This window comes from Zeugodacus cucurbitae, chromosome 3, assembly GCF_028554725.1.
Source record: "Zeugodacus cucurbitae isolate PBARC_wt_2022May chromosome 3, idZeuCucr1.2, whole genome shotgun sequence".
NCBI classification, from domain to species: Eukaryota; Metazoa; Arthropoda; class Insecta; order Diptera; family Tephritidae; genus Zeugodacus; species Zeugodacus cucurbitae.
In genome coordinates, this window is record NC_071668.1 from 53,574,160 (window position 1) to 53,594,015 (window position 19,856).

At 34.9% G+C, this 19,856-nt stretch overlaps 2 protein-coding genes and 3 non-coding genes across 10 annotated transcripts in view; 1 reads left to right on the top strand and 4 right to left on the bottom strand.

Moving 5' to 3' along the window:
* Positions 1-3,256, top strand: part of LOC105212552 (protein outspread) — a 123,481-nt gene extending 120,225 nt beyond the window's left edge. For 5 of the 6 annotated variants that reach the window (XM_029040353.2, XM_029040355.2, XM_029040354.2 and 2 more), the window contains one exon: positions 1,603-3,256. In XM_029040353.2, the coding sequence (XP_028896186.2) occupies positions 1,603-3,029 (1,427 nt within the window). In that variant the 3' untranslated portion in view covers positions 3,030-3,256. The remainder of the gene's footprint in view (positions 1-1,602) is intronic. The other variant, XM_011184583.3, reaches the window with a different exon arrangement.
* Positions 3,257-8,126: 4,870 nt separating this feature from the next.
* Trnap-agg (transfer RNA proline (anticodon AGG)) lies at positions 8,127-8,198 on the bottom strand. The gene has a single exon. It is a non-coding gene; the product is annotated as a tRNA-Pro (tRNA).
* A 1,699-nt stretch (positions 8,199-9,897) lies between these two features.
* Trnap-agg (transfer RNA proline (anticodon AGG)) lies at positions 9,898-9,969 on the bottom strand. Its single transcript has one exon. It is a non-coding gene; the product is annotated as a tRNA-Pro (tRNA).
* Positions 9,970-11,394: 1,425 nt separating this feature from the next.
* On the bottom strand, positions 11,395-12,919 carry LOC105220027 (uncharacterized). The gene is made up of 3 exons (XM_011196402.3): positions 12,355-12,919; positions 11,834-12,299; positions 11,395-11,781 (listed from the first exon to the last, which is right to left on the bottom strand). Exons 2-3 carry the CDS (start codon positions 12,152-12,154, stop codon positions 11,395-11,397), a joined length of 708 nt encoding a protein of 235 aa, XP_011194704.3. The 5' UTR covers positions 12,155-12,299; positions 12,355-12,919.
* A 268-nt stretch (positions 12,920-13,187) lies between these two features.
* Trnap-agg (transfer RNA proline (anticodon AGG)) lies at positions 13,188-13,259 on the bottom strand. Its single transcript has one exon. It is a non-coding gene; the product is annotated as a tRNA-Pro (tRNA).
* Between the last annotated feature and the right edge of the window lie 6,597 nt (positions 13,260-19,856).

Consider the following 19,856-nt stretch of genomic DNA (forward strand, 5'->3'; position numbering starts at 1 on the left):
ATGTGAATTTTAGTATTTCTGGCGTTTTTCGTTAGTGAGTTAACCCACTTTTAGTAGTTTTCAACATAACCTTTGTATAGGAGGTGGGCGTGGTTACAATCCGATTTCCTCCATTTTTGGACTGTATAAGGTAGTACCTAAAATAAACGACTCTAGAAAGTTTCCTTGATATAGCTTTAGTAGTTTGCGAGATATGTACAAAAAACTTAGTAGGGGGCGGGGCCACGCCCACTTCCCCAAAAAAAAATACATCCACATATGCCCCTTCATAGTGCGATCCTTCATACCAAATTTTACTTCCATATCTTTATTTATAGCTTAGTTATGGCACTTTAAGTGTTTTCGTTTTTCGCCATTTTGTGGGCGTGGCAGTGGTCCGATTACGCCCATTTTCGAACTTAACCTTCTTATGGTGTCAAGAAATACGTCTTCCAAGTTTCATCAAGATATCTCAATTTTTACTCAAGTTACAGCTTGCACGGACGGACAGACAGACATCCGGATTTGAATTTTTCTCGTCACCCTGATCATTTTATATAACCCTATATCTAACTCGTTTAGTTTTAGGACTTACAACCAACCGTTATGTGGACAAAACTATAATACTCTCGTAGCAACTTTGTTGCGAGAGTATAATAACTTGGTGTCATGGACGAAAAAACTCTCTTCTAGCGAATTAAACTCGACATATTTGTTATGGTTTTCACATGTCAAATGTTTGACGAGAGATCAGCTAACAGAGGCAGCGAGCAGAGAAATGTCGAATCGAAGACGTCTTAACATTATTTTGATCTATTAAATAGATCACAGGAGTAAAACTGCCTTACGACTGTCAAATTTGAGTCCGATTCTGGAAAGATGAAGAGTGTATATTTCGTTTCTCGTGTTAATTTATTCGAAAATCCCTATAATTATTTTATTTACTTCGAATAACACTTTTAATTAAGAGAACAAATTTTCAATTTTTTTTTGTAAAAAATATATTGGAAAACAATTTTCAAAATACATTCAATACTAACCTTTCGAAGTTACATTTTCTCTATATGTTCAGAATAATATTAGTCATATATACATACATATATTGTATGGAAAATTAACTTAAGTATAATAAAGTTAGTTAAATCAGTATAGATCGGGTTTTTAGTTTACTGGAATTTCTTTTTGATGCAATGCTGTTAATAATATTTGCCAGAAAAATATTAAAATTAATTCGTTTTAATAAGGATATTTTCAGAAAGAAATCAGCTAATTTTGAATATCTAAAGTCCACCTCATGGAAAATATATAATATTAAATTAAATTTACTACATTGTAAAATTACACTTCAGTGTTATATGTGTATATTGATCATTCATGCAATTTATTCATTTATTTTATTGACACATTTGCATCTGTTTTATCAGTGTATGGCACGACTTCATCAATTAAACAAAAAATAAATAAAAAAAAATGATACTTCATGGTTTTCTGGGCTATGTTTTCAACGCTTCCATTAATAAACAAATAACAAAAATAATTTAAATATATTAAAATTATTTCAATTAAATTTGCATTTAGTAGACATCAACTAATTCAATCTTCCTTTGCTCACCGTAAAACTAGGTTTAAAATCTTCCACGTTCGGCAAGAGATTGAGAACAACCTCACGGAAATGCACCATAGACGACGCTGACAGCAGCAAGCAATCAACTGCAACATGTGCGTTCACAACAACAACGACAACAACATCGTCACCAACATCATCGAACAATGCGTCGTTGGCTACAGCAACAACACTCACGCCTAAATTAACGGTAGTTGAATTAAATACCAGCTCAAAGAAGAGCGTGGAGCCAATTAAAACGCTTGAGAGCGGTGTGCACGGCCAAAATTGGCAATTAAAAAAAGCAGTTGAGCAAAACGAACAGTGTGCAGATTTGCAAAAGCAACAAGAACAAAATATTAACCAGTTAAAGCTAAACCAAAAACAACAATATGAGATTGCTGTTGCGCCCTTGGCTGTTGCAGCGGACCAAGCAAATACTAAAAATAGTCACAAGTCAAAAGCAACAACAACAAAATATATTAATATACAAGAAATAACAAATGCAAACCCAACAAGCGAATCCCCTTCATCAACAATAACATTAACACGAACAAAACCAGTGGAGCAACCAAAGATTTCTAGTGCTAATAAATATATTTATAATTATAATTATAATAATTACAATAATAACAATAACAATAATCAAAGCAAAAATTTTGCTAATATTAGTAGTACTAATGAAAATGTTAATACTAAAAATATTATTGCTGAAAATAGCAATATTAATGTACATAGTGTTAGTGCAATAAATTCTAGCAGCAGCAACAAAAACAACAGCAACGTTACAGGTTTAGTGAATGCAAAACATGAGCAAAGCAATAGAGCTACCGTAAATACGCAACCGATAACGCAATCAGCATACACTGTAACAGCAAAAGTAATAACAACAAATCCACCAGCAACAGCAAAAACAACCACCACAAAACCAAGAACCGCTGGTTATATGCATGTGGCCGAACGTAATGCCATCAATTTAAATAGTTTTACAGATTTTGTGCGCAAAACAACAACAATAGCAAATGGTGCCACAACAACAACAGCAAGCGAGGAAACAAAATTAGGCCGCAAGACAACTGCCAAGTGCACTGACTCCAATGATAACAACAGCGAGGATATTGTTAATGCAAATGATGATGTTGGTGATGATACGCGACAACAAGAACAACAGCGGCATGCAACATTTGGCAACAATAACAATAAAATGCAAAATAAAGAGTGTGTTAATAAAGCATATAATACAACAACAGCTACAGCAGTGTTGGGTAGGCGTACACACGAACACACTCCCTTTTGTTCGCCCACTTCCGTTTCGAGCGGAAGTGATGCTGAGCATGCGAATATGTCCCAAATAACGAAAACACGTACGCCATCCAGCACCGCGATGACGAGAAGACCGACGAAAGCGATTCAAAAACACTTGAGACGATTCGAGTTGGAGATTTAGCGTACGGCTAACATTATTTTCCTATGTTTACTTATGATACGTAAAAAACTTATAATATATACACTACATGCATATGTGTTTAATATATGAAATTATTACTCGATATCATATTCTAAAATTCAAAATATGCCAAACTATTGAATAAATCGAAATTAAAATACCAGCTAGGAAAGCTAAAGCTAATATTTAGATCACTTTTCTGAACCTACGCAAATTATGGCATATAATGCAAATATAACCAGCAAAATTTTGTCATTTTGGTTTACTTATTTCCCTACCGTTGAAACGTAATAAAATGTTGTAAAATTAAACTATTTTATTTATAAATTGATAAGTTTACAATCCCCTTAAATTCAACGTACATAATTTATAGTCAGTGTAGAACCAAGGCCATAAATGCAGATATGCTTACTTGATAAAATTTTATTTAAAAAAATTTGCACCGGCCAGGCCGTTATTTCCAAAATAAATTTTCAATAAAAAATTTATGTATTTTTTCATGCAATGCTTTCTGTAAACAGAAGCGTTTGTTTTTGTGTTTGTTGTTTGTTTGTTAGACAAGCAAAGTTATTAATATGCACATTTTAATTTAAACTTTATTTGATTTAATATATACCATATCATAAATGCAATTTATTAATGTTAACCTTTATGTATTGTATATTATTATTATAAAAAAAAAAATAATTATTCACTTGCATTTTGTTTTAATCTTAACAAAGCAAATTATACAAAATGTAAAAATACGACAAATGCTTGTTGTCAGCATTGTATAATGTTATAAATATTTACAAAATAATTCATATACTTCTGATCCTATGTGGTAATCACATGTTTTTGTTTCAGAAAATTTATTAATTTTATTGTATGTAGTAAACGTCTTTCCCTCTATACTCTTAATTATGTTATTATAATTCACGTATGTTATACTAAACACCAATTTTCCTCTATGCTATATATTGAAACTTTATGATATTACATACATAAATAAAAATTCGCCTATGAAAATTGTTAAACAAATCTTTTACTTTGCTGTGAAATAGTTGTGTAATAAAGAAAACAGTGTGAAAGAGAAATAAAATACATTGCATATAAAAAGAAACAAACCAAGAGAATCAGCGGGACATATTTAAAATTTCCATAATATCGATTTGCCGTTGAAACATTTTAAAACATATAATTAGTGTTAAAATTTATAAATAAACAAGTAAGGAAGGGCTAAGTTCGGGTGTAACCGAACATTTTATACTCTCGCAATTTATTTATTTAACTTTATTTATATTATATAATACACAATTTTACCCACATATTCGTCATATATATTGCACCGAGGTCCTCGTGTTCGATATATGGGGCCTTTAAAACCTATGGTGCGGTTTCGGCGATTTTTAGAATAGGGCTGCCACACTATTAACATAGTATTTGTTCAAAGTTCTGCACCGATATCCTCACTAGTGCTCACTTTATAACGGGTGATTTTTTTGAGGTTAGGATTTTCATGCATTAGTATTTGACAGATCACGTGGGATTTCAGACATGGTGTCAAAGAGAAAGATGCTCAGTATGCTTTGACATTTCATCATGAATAGACTTACTAACGAGCAACGCTTGCAAATCATTGAATTTTATTACCAAAATCAGTGTTCGGTTCGAAATGTGTTTATCGACAAATTTTGTTCAGCGATGAGGCTCATTTCTGGTTGAATGGCTACGTAAATAAGCAAAATTGCCGCATTTGGGGTGAAGAGCAACCAGAAGCCGTTCAAGAACTGCCCATGCATCCCGAAAAATGCACTGTTTGGTGTGGTTTGTACGCTGGTGGAATCATTGGACCGTATTTTTTCAAAGATGCTGTTGGACGCAACGTTACGGTGAATGGCGATCGCTATCGTTCGATGCTAACAAACTTTTTGTTGCCAAAAATGGAAGAACTGAACTTGGTTGACATGTGGTTTCAACAAGATGGCGCTACATGCCACACAGCTCGCGATTCTATGGCCATTTTGAGGGAAAACTTCGGAGAACAATTAATCTCAAGAAATGGACCCGTAAGTTGGCCACCAAGATCATGCGATTTAACGCCTTTAGACTATTTTTTGTGGGGCTACGTCAAGTCTAAAGTCTACAGAAATAAGCCAGCAACTATTCCAGCTTTGGAAGACAACATTTCCGAAGAAATTCGGGCTATTCCGGCCGAAATGCTCGAAAAAGTTGCCCAAAATTGGACTTTCCGAATGGACCACCTAAGACGCAGCCGCGGTCAACATTTAAATGAAATTATCTTCAAAAAGTAAATGTCATGAACCAATCTAACGTTTCAAATAAAGAACCGATGAGATTTTGCAAATTTTATGCGTTTTTTTTTTAAAAAAGTTATCAAGCTCTTAAAAAATCACCCTTTATATTGTAAAGTAAACGAATCAGATCGTCTTCAAAGTTCTGGTATATAGGAAGTAGGCGTCGTTGTGAAGCGATTTGGCCTATTTTCACAACATATCATTGAGATGTAAGGAAACTATTACAAACCAAGTTTCATTGAAATCTGTCGAGTAGTTCCTGAGATATGGTTTTTGACCCATAAGTGGGCGACGCCCATTTCCCATTTTGTAAAAAAATCTGAGTGCAGCTTTCATCTATCATTTCTTATGTGAAATTTAGTGTTTCTGACGTTTTTCGCTAGTGAGTTAACCCACTTTTTGTAATTTTCAACCTAACTTTTGTATGGGAGGTGGGCGTGGTTATGATCCGATTTCTTTCATTTTTGGACTGTATAAGGAAATGGCTAAAAGAAACGACTGCAGACTTTATATAGCTCTATTGGTTTGCGAGATATGTACAAAAAACTTAGTAGGGGCGGGGCCACGCCCACTTCCCCAAAAAAATTACATCCAAATATGGCCTTCGATCCTACGATCCTTCATACCAAATTTTATTTCCATAGCTTTATTTATGGCTTAGTTATGGCACTTTATGTGTTTTCGGTTTTCGCCATTTTGTGGGCGTGGCAGTGGTCCGATTTTGCTCATTTTCGAAAGCAACCTTCCTATGGTGCCAAGAAATAAGTGTGCCAAGTTTCATCAAGATATCTTAATATTTACTCAAGTTACAGCTTGCACAGACAGACAGACAGACAGACAGACATTCGGATTTGAACTCCACTCTTCACCCTGATCACTTTAGTATATATAACCCTATATCTAACTCGTTTAGTTTTGGGTGTTACAAACAACCGTTATGTGAACAAAACTATAATACTCTCTTTAGCAACATTTGTTGCGAGAGTATAAAAATATAATAAACAAGTAAGGAAAGGCTATGTTCGGGTGCAACCGAACATTTTATACTCTCGCAATTTATTGAAGAAATTTTATGAAGATAACACACAAATTTACCCATAAATTCGGCATTAAGTTTAATAGAATAACGAAAATCGTCATAGTATATGAGGGTTGAGGTAATTCCTGAACCGATTTCATTAATTTTCACCAGCAAGGTACACTATAACCAAGACTATACGCTAATTTCATTTTGCTAAGATATCTCACATATTAATTAAAACATATTTGCGGAATAAAGCCCATTTTTGAAAAATCTATAATTAGGTATATGGGAGCCAATTTTAATAATTTTTGGAACAAAGACACACTATTAGGAGAAAACAATTTCTTCTGAATTACAATAAATTATCTAAGAGATTTACCCATATTTTCGGTGAAAATGATATCTGGAGCCTTAAAAAGTTATAGTCCGTTTTCGACAATTTTTTCACAATTGAAGCCAGAAATGATATGCACTATTTAGTTTTATTTCGCTATCTTCATTGGTTCCTTATGTATACATTATAAAGTGAAGGAATCAGATGTAATTCAAAATTGAGTTATAAGGAAAGTAGATGTGGTTGTGAACCGATTTCGATTTTACTTTTATATCTTTATTTATGGTTTAGTTATGACACTTTATAGGTGTTTGGTTTTCGCCATTTTGGGGGCGTGGCAATGGTCTGCTTTTGCCAATCTTTGAACCTCCTCAGGGTTCGAAAATTTCGTTAAGATATCTCAATTTTTACTCAATTTATCCGTTGCACGGGCAGACAGACACTCGTCTCGTCACCCCGATAATTTTGATGGGTTAAAACCCTATAACCTTAATCTAACCCGTTTAGTTTTATGACTTACGTTATGTGAACAAAACTATAATACTCTTTAAGCAACCTTTGTTGCGAGAGTATACAAATTATAATGAATTTAAAGACGTAGATCAAAATATTCGATGTTTTCAAAACATGTGAAGCGATCATCTTTATCATCATTTTACGTTTTCGCTACTTTCTTTCTCCAATAAAAAATTTCTTCCAGTTTTTTATTGTTTTCTCTTATATTCGGAAAGACTTAGACGCATATATATTGTGACGCATTGTGACATTATTGAAAATCCGAATTGTATTGGATACCACAACAACTCTGATTAACACATTTCCATATTTTCTGTACAATAAAGCAAGGACTTTCATCCATTATGATATTACTAGGCTTTTTTATAGGTTTCTGTGTATAGGACTACCGAAACCATGTACCTCACAATTTAAAGATATCTGGTAAATAAATATTTTTTGGGGGCAAAGTTGAAACATGTGCAATAGTGCGGACACTTTATTAAACAGCCGAAATAAATTCCAATGTAAATTTTGTTTATTATTTTAACAAATAACCTTTCACGAAGACAGGTATACTAAATTGTAAAAAGGCAATTCCGTTTATGTATTAAAATATATAGCAATATATTGGCTTCCATGGCATTACATTACATTTTTATTCCGGCAAAAGAGGATGATAATTGGGTTTTTTAAGTATCGATAATAAGCTATTAGAAAATAGCATTATCAGTGTGTAATCTTTTGTAAACGTTTTTTTCGTTTACGACGTAGTTTCGTCTCTATCATTGATAATTATATGATCACATAAATGCATAAATTGAAATTGATATTGCAAATGTTGTGTTAAGAAAGATAAAATGATTAAGTGTTTGCCTTCTAAAACTAACTGAGTTAAATAATTACATTCCTTGTGCAAAATTAAAAAAAAAAGAACAATTTCTCTTGGGCTCGTCCGGGATTTGAACCCGGGACCTCCCGCACCCTAAGCGGAAATCATACCCCTAGACCAACGAGCCAGTTGGCAATCGTTTCGCCAAAATATAGTTTCGATCATTTTCCAATTGGACCAACTGCGAGTGATCATATTTTATACCAATTGGAAATGTTGCGATATTTATTCCAGATATAAATATGCATATTATGTAATCTGAATGACAAAACAGCAATAAATAAGTTATTAGCCAGTGCTTTCAATTTAGTGGAGTTATTATTTATAATTACTTCTCTTGTAAATAAATAAAATAAAAAAGTTATTTGTATTTTAAATATATGTATATACGATATTTTCACACCAAACTTACTTATTTTGTATTATATATACATTTTTTATATTATGCATAACAACTATTCGGAATCATTCGTGTGACACCTCGACAAAGAGAGCATATAAATAGGGAAATAGACGGCACTTGCTACTAGTTAGCAATAGTTTAAATACAGTCGACACTTAATAAAGCTTCTACATAAAATTTAGATATAAATTAGTACGATATAAAGAAGTGACGAACTATACGAGATGTGCTTCCAGAAACCATTAACTTTAATATTTGTTCCACGAATCTCACACTTACAGTACTGATCAAGTTTCTATTTATTATTTAGCGCAACGCGTAAATCATTTTGTATTTATTAAGGTTTCTTAAACAATTCGATACAGGCTAGCAAATTGAGACAAAAGGTATTAAAAAATACTACTATTAAAAAACAAGGGAAAAATTTAGTGACCAAGTTGAGAACCTCCCCGACTAAATATTAATCTTAGTTGTTGGGGAAACCATCCAAAAAAGATTCTTTTAGGAAATTTGCCCTTGTAGTTTATAAATAAACCAATATCTTAAATGCGGAAATCATCGCAAAACTCTTACTACCGTTGTACTTCTATGTCGAGAGAATATTTCTATTTATTTGTTAACCTATTTTAAACGATGAAATCTCACTTTTGGACATACATAAGTCACGCTCTGTAAATATGTGGTTGGGCATTTTAAGGATATTAAATGAGGGATAATTAAAGAAATTGTTGAAAAAATATTAAAAACGATGCCATTGTGACATTATTTTCGGCGAGTCCGTGGCTATAAGCTTCGTAGTTTAGCTTTAAAAACTAATAGGCGTGACCACCAAAAGCTAATAGCAATATCATGGACAAATAAAACGCATTTAGCTTATTTTATATCTTCGCTTAAAAATGAATTGTGTTGCCAATACGGGCGCGAATCTCAGCTGATATTTAATATATTTGAAAAAAAAAAACGGTTGAATTTATAAATCAAATTTCCCTCTTGTTTACTGCTTTTCTATAATATTCTGACCTTTAAAGGAATCTACAATCATTATTAGTTCCGGCATGGTCAAAATAAATATGGATATAGTTCTTATCTCCCATTTCGCACATCGAATATAATTTAAAATGTTGGTTTGTTTGCATGTTTATCTGTCAAAGTGGGGGTTTTCCCTATTGCCAACTACTTTTTTTGGAAAAACTCCAACTATTGTGAATGAAAAAAATGATGAACTGCCAATGCCTCCAGTTCAATATACAAGCTACGGTAGCTTATGACAAGCCAACATAATTATGTTGACTAAATCTTCCATACAAAATTAGCTAATAGCTTAATTTGCTGGTAAAAAAAAAACACGCCTAATATGTATATTTGCATGTTTCTAGTTTAATATTTCTTTTAAATAAAAATGTCCAAAAAATGTTTATCTCTTGGGCTCGTCCGGGATTTGAACCCGGGACCTCCCGCACCCTAAGCGGAAATCATACCCCTAGACCAACGAGCCAGTTATTTATTTTAGGACAGATGATTCATTTGTCTATTTACATAGAAAATGACATTAAATAATGATACATATTTATTATTATCTAGTAATTTCGACAATTAAATAACACTTGGAAACCTCTCAGCCTTTCTTACACTCTCCCCAAGGTATATTAATTCATAAGAGAGAACTTAATAGCGCATATTTTGACTATTAATTTGTTATTAGAAACTAAAAGTCTAACAAAAGAGAAAAGCAAAATCGAAACAATTTAACGAAATGATTTTAATGAAAAGTTTGATGACTTTCTCAAAACTCCCTATTTATTAGTTTCGTTTTAACATACTATTACGTAAAAGGAGAAAGCTTTCACCTTTAATATGTACCACAGATATCATATTAGGCTCAACCCATACCGGATAATTCAAGGCGTATTTTATTGTCTGATACGACAGCATCCCATAGCTTCATAAGTGACAACCCACACCGAACAAGACGAGACAAAAACGCATGCTCGCTTGGCTTGGGATAGAACAAAATACGTTTTGGTGTCGCTTTAGTCAAAGACGTCTTTGACTAATCCGGTGTGGGTTGAGACTTAAAGGTCAAATTATCTAATTAATGAGAGGTAATATTAAATGTAATCTCCTAAAACTTTTTTATTCACAAATTTAAGTCTAATCTTCTTTTATTTTGGGCCATAACATTTAAAATCTCTTCCTCCGTCACGTCTATATCTCTATGGATATTCAAGAAAACCATTCCGTTCAGGAGTGCTTCTCCAGTTTTATTTCTTAAATATGTTTTAAGCCTGCGAAGTAAGGAAAACGAGCGTTCACTTGAAGCGACAGATATAGGGATTGTTGCTCCAATCTTTAAAAAACGATGCACTGCTTTGAAAATTTTTTCATCGCAACAATTCAACGCGTCCAAAAGAGTTTTGGATCTCTTTGTTTAATTTAACCAGTTCCTGAAAATATATTCAAAATTTTAGTTAGAAAATATAATATGAAGAAAAGATTTTTAACCTTTTCCACATTCTAAATTCAGCAACGAAATCATCGGGATCTTCTACATCAGTGGACCACTGCTTTTCTAAAACACGAACAGTCTCCTGCATCTCAATAACGTCAAGATTTATGCATTTATTTGGCAAAATGTTTTCAATTTTGGAAAGCAGCTCTCGATGTTTTAAGTCCATTTTCAACTCACAATTCCCCTTAAATCTAAAAAAATCCAGTTCAGCAGCCACAGAGTTATAAGGCAAACTCATTACTTTGAAGCAAATTAAAAAATGTCTCTGTCCAGTTTATATTTTTCTGGGTTTTTTAATTGGCCTACATGGTTTTGGGGTGTTAAAACCCCCTGCGTTCGCCCCTGACGTTAGCGATTGTCGGATTTGAAGACTCAAAATAACTTCAAATTCCTAAATTCAGGATTTAAATGTCAAAGTATTTTATTATTGCCATTAGTATGTTCATGGGTATGAACATACATATTAAATTGCGAATAAAATTTCACATTAGATTTATTCATTATCTTTTTCTGCTGCTTTTTCCTTTCTAATAGCTGAAATACTGCTTTCTCCCTTAAGCGTCTAAGTACTCTCATGTCGCTTTGATCAACCATTGCATCTCCAGCCCATTGCAATGCCTTGTTAAAGATTTCAACTGCCTCACTTGCGGCAATTTTCTTTATGGGGTCTTCGGCAATACAATCATCATCGTCACTTTCTTCAATTTCATGGATTTCGGTGATTTCATGGATTTCGGTGGTATCATCAACACAAGGGTCATCGTTCCACTCTCGAACCATTGGCAATGTAAACTCAACCTTAAATAGAAAAAAGTAATAATGATATCAAAGTGTGTAGTAAAACTTCTACCTGAGGACTCAAGTCCTGAAGGAGATCAACTGACATTCGCATTAAAGAGTTTATTTCTGCACTCCATTTGTCTTTCAGGATGCTTAATGGAATGTTATATTCAGGGTCCTCCTCGTTTCCCATTAAACTTAAAATGTTTTTCCAACAATTGGCAAGAGTTTCTGTGCTGACCCGATCCCACGCGACAGATAAAAGGGTAACAGCATCTTTCAACATTACATTTTTCATTGATTCAAGCAAATCTAAGTTTTTTGCTGCTATTGAAGCCAACAAACTGTTTCTGTAATATAACTTCGTTATTTTAATCGCATTTTGATCCATAGGTTGGATAAGAGGGGTGACATTTGGCGGAAATTATATTTCCATCTTCAGTTTTTAATTCTGCTTCACTTGGATGAGAGGGAGTGTTGTCAATAAGTAATAGTGCCTTTATTGGTAAGTTCTTCCGCTTTAGAAACAATCTTACCTAGCCAAAAGCAAGAATTTATAATAATTATTAATTAAGCGAAAAAATTGTTTACCTGTGGCACAAAAGATTGATGGAACCAATGTTTAAAAATGGCAGACGTCATCCAGGCTGATTTCGAGTTCTTATAATCCGTAGGGCAACTAAAGTGTTTAAAGCTGCGTGGATTTTTTGCCTTACCAATTCCTAAAAGTTTAAATTTATGTGCACCCGATGCATTTGCGCAACAGAGAAATGTTATACGCTGCTTCTTCGTCTTTGTTCCTGGAGCAGTTTTTTCATGCGATGAGACATAGGTCTTATCTGGCAAAAGCTTCCAGAATAAACCAGATTTGTCAGCATTATACAATTGGTCATTACATAACTCCATTTCCCCAATTTTTTGTTTTAGTTTCAGTTTAAATGGATCAACCAATTGAGGCTGCGATGAGAGTTTTTCTCCAGATACTTTAAGCAATCTAACTCCGTATCTTTTCTTAAAACTCTGGAGCCATCCGTCACTAACATTGAATCCAGTCGCGTTTTCTTTAAGTAGGGAATGCAATTCCTTAGCCTTTTTTTTAGCATTAATCCACTTACTGGACAATTCCTTTCGCGCATCCGGATGAACCAAAGGTATAAACTTTTTTCCATAGCTGGAAGCTGTGACAATTTTAAAGTCAGGATTCCCCGAACTTAAAAAATAAAATTTAATGTATTCAGTGTTGTCCGTATGTTAATAAAAAGTGTAGTGAACAAAAATTTTGTTCACGTTACTGAGCTTTCTAAGTAAGTTTGTTCACGTTACAGAGTAGTCAATGTAAAAAAAGCGTGTTCACGTTACCGCGAGTGCACTGTAATATTTAATATTTGTAAATACTGAAAAAAGTGTCAAAAAACTCAACTCTTGGGCTCGTCCGGGATTTGAACCCGGGACCTCCCGCACCCTAAGCGGAAATCATACCCCTAGACCAACGAGCCAGTTATAGATCAAAAGACAAAAGTCATATTTAAATATAGGAATTTTAAATACTGAATGCAAAGAAGCAGAGTTTAAACGTGCTTGTCCATCTAGCGGAAAAATATTAATCGTTTATAATTGAGCTTTAAGTACTTACAAGTAGATGTCGCTTAACAATTTCCGCAATACTGTTACAGTGGTGGCCACATTGGTTGGCATTCAATAAAATTGTTTGTTAATAAATCTCAATGATATAGATCCAATTAACTGTTATGGTCGGAAAGGTCTACTACCCAACTTTAACAGGACAGTGCGTTTTTCCAACTGTAGACCACACAATGCAGGATATGTCAAAGTATAAGTTTGATTATTTCTTGAGAGAATATTATGTATGATTAAAACTCTAAAATGGCCAGTTGATATTAAAAACCTGAGGATGCATTGTTTACTGAACGATCACGTATGGATTTTTTGCATACTATTTAACTGTGTTCTGATGAGAATTTATTTTAAATTTCTAGAAAGAAATAGTGATAGATGCATACATTTTCGCTAAATATTTGATTGGATTTCACCTCCACCATTGGCGTTCGTCTATATGCTTCCCGGTAAATGACGGGTTTTATAAATTTTAAGACTGGTTTTTAACTCTTTTTGATTTTATGAGTAGCTTCTTCATAGCATACACTTGACATGTCCGTTGGTTAACGAAGAGCTATAGAGATTTTTTAGTCAATATTTCAATCCACGACATTGTATAAAAAGCACGTAATCCACCCAATTAGGGTATCTGAAGCAATAAGCTACAATATTTAATGATTAAAACCAAATAAAAAGTTAGATGAATCAAATAATAATAATAAAAAGTTATCTCCAAAATCAGTCTAGTTCAAGTCCACATTAGCTTGCTTACACTTACCTTCTTTTTTTTGCTTTGGTTTTCAAGAGGAACTAAAAAAAGGCTTGTCATCACACACAGAGTTGTTGCAACAAGATTGATATTTCGTAAATTTCCACGCAATCAATTTCGTCAACAAACATGATTACAATAATCATTTGCAGCAACAATAGCAATCGATTATTGGGCAAAAGGTATTGAAAGTACGGATGTATGTGTTTGCGCTAGCAGCCCTTTGAATAATGAGTACATGAGCAGGTCGTACTTGTACTTATACTGACACACGCTGCCACAGGCTGTAGTAGAGTAAGTATTTATTTATTCGTACAGAAACAACAATCATTTGCAAGTGAAAATATTTACTCATTCATCTTGTAGCTTAGCCCAAACAGCAGCAACAATAATAACAACAATACGCGGTGGCAAAAAGTATCAAATCAAATGTAACAAATTGTCAGTCGGCACGCTTGCGAATATCTCTGAATATCTAAGATAGTTGAGTTGCAGTCGACGTCGCGCTCACTTGTTTGCTATCACATTGACGTTTGGTTGCTCTTGCCACCGTCTCTACTCGTATTTGCCAATTCGTCAAAAGTTAAAAATCACACAAAATATGTTGTTGGTGACTGCTGGATGTTGGCTGTTGCTGCTGCTGTTGACTCGTGATTGCTTACTGTAGCACCGACGTCGACTGTCGCTCGTTTTGCCAAATGAATAGATGGATGTTGGCACTGGATGAGATGGATGGCCTGTCGCCTGCTCGGGCGGATATACCATATAGTTGAACGTGTATATGTGTGTGTGCATGTGCTTTGACGGACAGATGAATGACTGTGTACCGGCGCGGGTGGCGGTGTATATGTGAGTGACTGCGCGCAGCAATGCTGCCAACACATAGTTGATGTTGCTGTTAATGACAGCAATGGTTCTTCAGCTGCTGGCGTTGACGTTGCCACTGCCAATGCTATTGTTGTTGCTGTCATGACAATATTACATTTCAGCAACGCTTTCGCTACTTTACACATACCATTTTGCGCTCAGTGCTTGTCAAGAACGTGGAAAAAGGCTGGCAAAAACACTCAATGAGAAATAATCACCATCATCATTTATTTTCCTCAACGCATCAATCTTTGTTGTTGCACAGCTGTAATGCAATTGAGATTACAGAGTTGATAGCGCGGAATGGTGGTGGATGGCTGCTTCCAGCTAACTCTTGGTCTCGGGTTCGTTTCTAAGTTGATGCTAAATTATGTTATGTTACGTTACGTTATATCATTTTAGTTAAATTTTATGCAGATAATTCAGATTTAAATGAATTATCATCGTTCTGAGGTTGCTATTTAGAGTGTTTTTTACGTTTAGTTATGCTATCTTATGTAATGTTAAGTTATGTTATATTATGTTACGTCAAACTAATTTATTTTTATTCTATAATAGCAGTACACTTGATTTTAATATTTTTGAGGTTGGTATTTTTAGGGTCCATAAATCAATTAAACGTTTTCGAAATTTCATTCGGCCGAATACTATTTAATTTAAATTTTTTAATCATAATAAATGTTATGTTCAGTTATATTATGTTATGTTAAGCTATATTAAGTTAGGTATTTTTAAATCCATATTTTCCAGTAGTTCACAAAGCGCTTGGTAACATTTCTTCAGGCATATGTATGTAGCTGTGAGCAGTTTCCAACTCCGACACAACAAATAAGTCTGCATGTAACCGCCATAACATTCTCCATCAGCTTTTTCGTCGTCATCATCGCCAGCGTCATCGCCATACGTCAGTTACATCGACTTTTGACGTGCACTGCAATTAACACACACAAATCGCGTTGTTGCTGTTGTCCTGCTGTCAACGTCAACGCTGTCACGTGACTACTCGCCACACGTTGCGCTGCCACATTCGCCTTATTCACTGATCGGAAGTAGCAACGCAACGCTGTAACTCAGCGACCGAATGGAAGTGTGTAAATAAAAAGCTTTTGAGTAAGAAGAATTATACACAAATGTTGCTTTTGGCAAAACTGTACAAATAAAAAGCTTCCTGCTTCGTGGTTTCTTCATAGCGACTTTCTGTTTTTTTCCCAAGTCTTTTGCTAGCACACACACACACACATTTGTTTTCCCCACATTCTACAATCTCATCACCGCAGCAATGCTATATCCTAAACCTCCTCGAAGACTTTTCGCCAAGTCATTCGAGTCATTAATTTTCGCGACCCCACACATTTTGCGTTTGTTTTATCGTTTTTATTTTTTTGCTTTTGGGTTTTCCTTCCTCCCTATGCCATTCATGCTGTCAAGAGAAGCGTTAAGCGTTGTTGCTGTCATTGCTTTTGTTGTTGTTGTTTTTTGTTTTTGTAGCTAGCTGTCTTAAGTGCAATGCGCGTACAGGACTCTGTCGAGAATTGATATGGCAGCTTTGTGAAGGTAATGGCGTACAAGTATGTACTTCCGTTATTGTTGTTGCTATTTGGTGTTGTTGCTGCTGTCGGTAGCTTCCGACTCGTTGGCTGCGGTCGTTTGTTCTCTTCTAATTTATACTCTGACTCCTTTGTGCACTTTTCTTGTTCGCCACCTCCAACGGCTTGCTTTGCTTGGCTCGTTAGGTTCATTCGTCATTTGGTTGAACGGTTGGCCAACTAGTTACTACACAGCCCTTTTACCGCTTGTCGTACCCCATGTCTTCCTAGTTACAGAGTTGGGTTATTTTTCATGCAAGTCACTTCAAAAGTCATTAATCATTTTGTTTGCTTGCTTTGTTGCGTGCGAAATTCTACGCGCGCCTGAATGTTTGTGTGTGTGCTGGTGAGTGTCCAGTTTCTTCATGTACTCAACATCATATATCACGCACATTTAGCTAACAAATCCCTAAGTATCCTTGTCATTCATTTTGACAATTATCCTGGCAGCATTAGATGGGGCCGTTACTCACACAGTTTTGCAAACTCTGTTCACTTCAGATGACTTCTCATTGACAGCAGTGCATTCATTGCTCGTCAAACTGAATATATATATATATAAATATGTGCATATGTATATATATGTATTTATTTAATTGCAAGGTATTGTAATAGTTCAGGTTTAGCAAGCATTGTGATCTTGGAACATGAGTTCATAAGTAACATCAAAATCGAATTAAGGGTCAGTAAATAGTTTATATTTTCTTATCTAAACCGTGGATCGTTAATCGAAGCACGGAGGTAGCATAAGCCCACATCTCGATAGGCAAATTTTTCTATCATCTGAACTGCCAAATCGATGGCTATGGCCGATAGCAGACATTTTATGTGGGCATTTGATGACAGTTATTTCATTTTGAAAATGTGGCCACCTAAGTATGTTCGGTGTATTGAAGCGCTTAAATGATTGAAAAAATGCAAAAAAAGTTGGTGAAAGGAGAAAAAGCGAAACGTTTTTATATTGATTGATTAATAAATCCTATGTACTACCACTACAATCTGCAATCTCTGGCTTGCCAGATTCACTGCCAGTAATCGCTGCCATTAAGCAATATGCGGTCTCCATAGGCAATCTATAATATGTCAGACATGGCAAACTAGAAATATTTGCCTGTCGAGATGCGGAGTAAGGAATGGGATGAAGATTTAACCAGAAACGAAGAAATCGTAACAAAATCATTGCAATAGTTAATGCATCTGCGTTAAGTTAGGTTAGGTCGAGGGGTAGATCTCCGCATCTACAGAGTATCTCACTTAGACAGCTAAGACTGTACTTTGTGGCACCCAAATACTCCTAACGGATTGCCAAGACCCTCATGATTCGACAATGCGCTTGGACTATGTTAAAAAGTTCTTAAGTCGGCTAATTTCGATTCCAGTCACTTCGCTGGGGTCGCCGAAGGTGTGCCTACCGAGGTGTTTTGATGTGTTGAATATGGATAACAACAAAGAAAAAAATATTTCATATTTTAAAATGTTTCTTCGATAAAGGCGAAAACGAAAGCCAGTTGACTTGAAATGTAAATACTATTTATGGTGCTCAATCTTTAACAGCCAACCAAGCGGAATTCTGTTTTCATCGGAAAAAGAAATTGTCGAGTCCGACAGTCTAAGCACTGTTTCGACTGCCCAGGAGCTAAACATTGCACAAAAAGTCGTATGGAATCATTTAATTAAGGCTAAATACGAAAGAACCTCAATATTTGGGAACCATACGGATAAATGCAAAAAAAAACTCATTAACGAGTTACCATCTGTGAACGGTTTCTCAATCGCAGACAAACTCATTTTGAAGCAGGATCAATTACGAAAATGTCAAGACCGTTATCGTGATCGAATTGCGGTAGCTGGTGTAAACGGTGTCCAAGTTAAGATTGTAAGGCTTTGGTCAGTAGTAAGTAAGTGACTGGCCAGAAGTTTCATGAGCTTGGTTGAGAAGTGTCTGTGTATGGCGAATGATTTTGCTGCTGAATAGTGACTGTCTATGAGAGTGTCATTAGTAAACATTTATTGAATAAAACAGTGCTTGAACAAACCTAAATAGGATCATTCCAACTAAGCTAAATAAAACCTTAAATTTTATGCAAACATAATTGATTTCTTTTCACTAGACCTTATATTTAAATATCCCTTTCAGGAATACATAGAACTTATTCATTTTTTCAAAGGAATTTCCTTATTTGTTTGTCTACAAAAACCCCACTGATTTCCAAGCATTCTTACTCCAGCTATGTACCTCCCAAAATGTCAACAATTTCAAAATCAGATTTGTAATAGTTTTTACAAATTTATTTACGAGTACAAATCTTACTTCGAATGCAATGAAATGAAATATTTAAATATATGTTATATACCTTTTCACACCATGCTACCCTTTCCGGGACGCACACCATTTACAATTCTTATAAAATTTACAAAGGCCCCATACAAATTGTTGCTCCCTTCAGCAAACACGGACAGTGAGAACGCCACCCTGGAAGGCACAGCTGGGAGTTGCACAATAGAGTCACAGAGAGAAAAGCAGCTAGAAATTACAATTCACGATTTGGCTTGACGCTGTGACAATTGCACAAAAATGCCAACGGCAAAAGCAATAACAACACCTACAAAGGGTATAACAGCAAACGCTACAAAACATTTCTATTCTCGATTCTCTTGCCATTTTATTGCGACTGCAAATTGTTACGTGTGTTGTTGTTTTCATACAAGCGCATATTTGTTGTTTGCAACGTCATGTTGACAATAGCTTTAGTTTTGCTTTTGACACTTGAAATAAGTACACAGCACACAGCGGTAGCGGTAGTGGCAATTGCAACTAATAGCGACGAAAGCAGCTTTCTAAGGAGGTGGCCTGCAAAATCGTAGCATTAGAAGTGTGTTTTGGGATGTATGATTAGTAGTAGCATGGTAGAATACCCGCCGAGCGCCGCTGACTTGCAAACAATCTTGACGAAAACGAGGGAACTCAACCAACTCCTGGTGTCATTTAACAGCTCTAGTATGTGGTATAATGTTACTACAAGAGGGAACCCTTTTGGGTGTTTTATTATTTGAGTTTCTTATGTTCTTAGGTTGGCATGGACCCAAATTGATACTGACTTGTGCATTTATCAACACTTCAAAGTCATGGCTGTCCACGGGTTGCCAACGTGCGAAGCTTGATGTGAGTAAAAATTAGAAAGGGTGATTTTTAAGTTAGAAAACTGTATAAAATGTATTACAAATCTTGCAGATATAGAATTTTTTATTTGATA